The 2,776-nt window shown below is 25.6% G+C and overlaps 1 protein-coding gene across 1 annotated transcript in view; it reads left to right on the top strand.

Annotated features, from left to right (window-relative positions):
• The window catches only part of LOAG_18989 (hypothetical protein), a 3,450-nt gene extending 2,484 nt beyond the window's left edge, over positions 1-966 (top strand). Inside the window, exon 7 of the mRNA XM_020451648.1 lies at positions 758-966. Within this exon, the coding sequence (XP_020304552.1) occupies positions 758-897 (140 nt within the window). The 3' untranslated portion in view covers positions 898-966. The remainder of the gene's footprint in view (positions 1-757) is intronic.
• The last annotated feature ends 1,810 nt before the right edge of the window (positions 967-2,776 follow it).

The raw sequence follows: 2,776 nt of genomic DNA, 5'->3' as shown, positions 1-2,776 counted from the left end.
TTTAACTTACTTGTTTTATTCTAATTCTAATTTTTTTCTATTTAATTTAAATTTTCGAATTAAATGTTTTTTTTTGAGAAAAAGGAGGTAAATAAAACATTGAAAATTGGCGATATTATATATCAAGATAATTAATATTCATAAATGATCTCTCCTTTGCTCCTACTTTTTCTTTTTCTATCAATATCAATATTGATTTAAGAATTTGGAAATATTCCCATAAAAATTTAGCAAAATGCAATGACCCACGTGCTGAAGTAGAATATGTAAATGGTACTGTAAAGAATTGTTTATATTGGCCTTGTACGGTTGGTTACTTTTGCGAGTATAATGAATCCCAAAATGGTGGACAGTATATTTGTTGTGGTACCAATGCTAATAATATTTATGGTTTGTTTTATTAAAACTTATTTTTTTTGAAAAATCATTTAACTAGTAGTTGCAATTTATTTCTGATGTTCTATTGCCTTCTGTAAAATGATACTGTTTGATGGTACTGGACGAGAGAGTCATACTGGTGAATACTTATGATAATTTCAATCTGTTATTTATGTTTTTATAAAATACCGCAAAATACTAATTAATTAATTTTAGAAAGAGAGATAATATTATAAAAAAAAAATATAAAATCACAAATGAAGAAATAATGGAAAAAAAAGAGTAGATTACATGTGTAAATTAAGGATAAGTTTGCATAATTTCAGTAACATTTTAAGCACTAACCTTACATCAAACATTGACATTCCGAAAATTTCAGGTAAAATACAATTTTATCCGGGCACTAATAAGCCAATAAATTGTTCTGCAACTAACAGTTGTGTATTTGTGGATACACCTAATTGTGTCATGTCGTATCGATATGGTTACAAAGTTTGTTGCTCAACTATGAAATGTTGATGACGCGTTAAAATTTGATATCAAAATTTGAATAATTTTGATAAAAAAGATGAATGATCAAAATTATTACACTATCACTTTCTCATTATTTTTCATTCATATTGATTATATTATAGAATGTGTATATTTCTGTTTATATGTAATCAATCATATTGATAACTATTCTCAGTAGCAAACAATATATGGATAATGATAGATGATAAACAAACTGATTCTGTTGATATTTTATAAATTAATTGCAAAAATTGATTCAAAAAATTTGCAAAAAATTTTTCCCATATTTTGAATTTGCAATCGCTTTTTTTTTCTTCAGTTTATTATTTGTCAAAACATGTTGAAATTATTTGATTGCATAAAACATTACTGGCCTTATAAAGGATTTTTTTTTCCTTCAAATTATCAAAGTTTAGCAAAAACAACAATTGATGAATTAATATTTGAAGCTACTACTACTACTATGCCAGATACAATTATGCATCAGATTGTTGATAGATTAATTAATCATGATTATAATCGTGATTTTACCATGTTTATTTTATCTAAAGATTAACCTGCCAATGATTTGATTTGCGATAATATATGTAAATTACGCAATAATTATTAATAAAACGAAAAACTATCATATTCCTGATTATTTTCTATTGCATCAATGAAAATAATTATATCATCGTTAATTAGATGATATTAATTAGACGGGGAAAAGGCCAAAAAAAAAAACCAAATACTTTCAACATACTTTTTTGATAGTATTTTAACAATTTTCTAAAAATATCATAAGATTTAATGTTTATATATAAAACTATTGTTAATATTATTCAAACTTTTTTTTTTTTTTTTACATAATCTTATCAAATCTCCTGCCTATTTTTGATTAATAAAAATTCAAGCAAAACTATTTGTGTTTCACAAAAAGAAAAAAAATTTCTTTTAAAAATTTCTCCAAATTACTTCCATATTTTACTTTTCTATTCCTGTTCTACAAATTTCGTTCATCACATCATTTATCCTTCCTTTTTTTTTACTTTTTACATTTCATTTCATCTCTTTCCGATTCTTTTTCCCATTTGCATTCTTGATCGTTCGTTTCTAATTTATCGGAAATCTAATGAATGATTTTTAAATGAAGATGAAACATCGAATGAAGATTTAATGACTTACACGAATTCCACGCCCTCATTGATTAGCTTAATTATTCATAAATGACCATTTACAGTTTGATTATCCATAACTGACCGTTTACATTTTTTAAAATTCATAAGTAATCGTTTTACAGTTTTGATAATTACAGTTTGATAATAAAAATGATTATTTGCAAAAATGATGGCGAAGATTTGTTTAAGAGCAATTTTAATTAGAAAAGGACGAACTTATGATTATTTATTTAGTGAAAAAAATTGATTGTTTAACAAATCAAAAAAGACAAATAATTAAATATTTGTTTGAAATAACGTCCAAAGTAACTATGAACACAAATAGCAATAATACATTTGTCCGATTACAGGAATCAAAATTACGTTAAAATAGAGTTTTTGCAATATTAAACAGATAGGATAATGCAAATTATCGTAAATAAAATTAAGGTGATCAAAAGGAAGCTAACAATGAGGAGAATATCACAAAGAGATTTAAGTTTTATGCACGGCTACAGCATTAGCCATAGCAAAAGGGTCAGCTAGCTAACCTTTGTAATGTGACCACTATGGAGCGTATCAAAGCTCATCCTCTAATCTTAGATATATATCGGTCTTTTTTTTTTTTTTTTTTTTTTGGAATCAAGCATGCATTACTTCATCCTCGACGCTTGTCCAGCACCAGCACCATTCCCATATTCCCAGCTATATATCATTCCTAATTTCATGCATTTACATTTAATACTTTT

The sequence above is a fragment of the Loa loa genome (assembly GCF_000183805.2).
Source record: "Loa loa unplaced genomic scaffold supercont3.821, whole genome shotgun sequence".
Classification (NCBI taxonomy): Eukaryota; Metazoa; Nematoda; class Chromadorea; order Rhabditida; family Onchocercidae; genus Loa; species Loa loa.
Note: the sequence above shows the minus strand (reverse complement) of the source record. Positions and strands in the feature narration are given on the sequence as shown.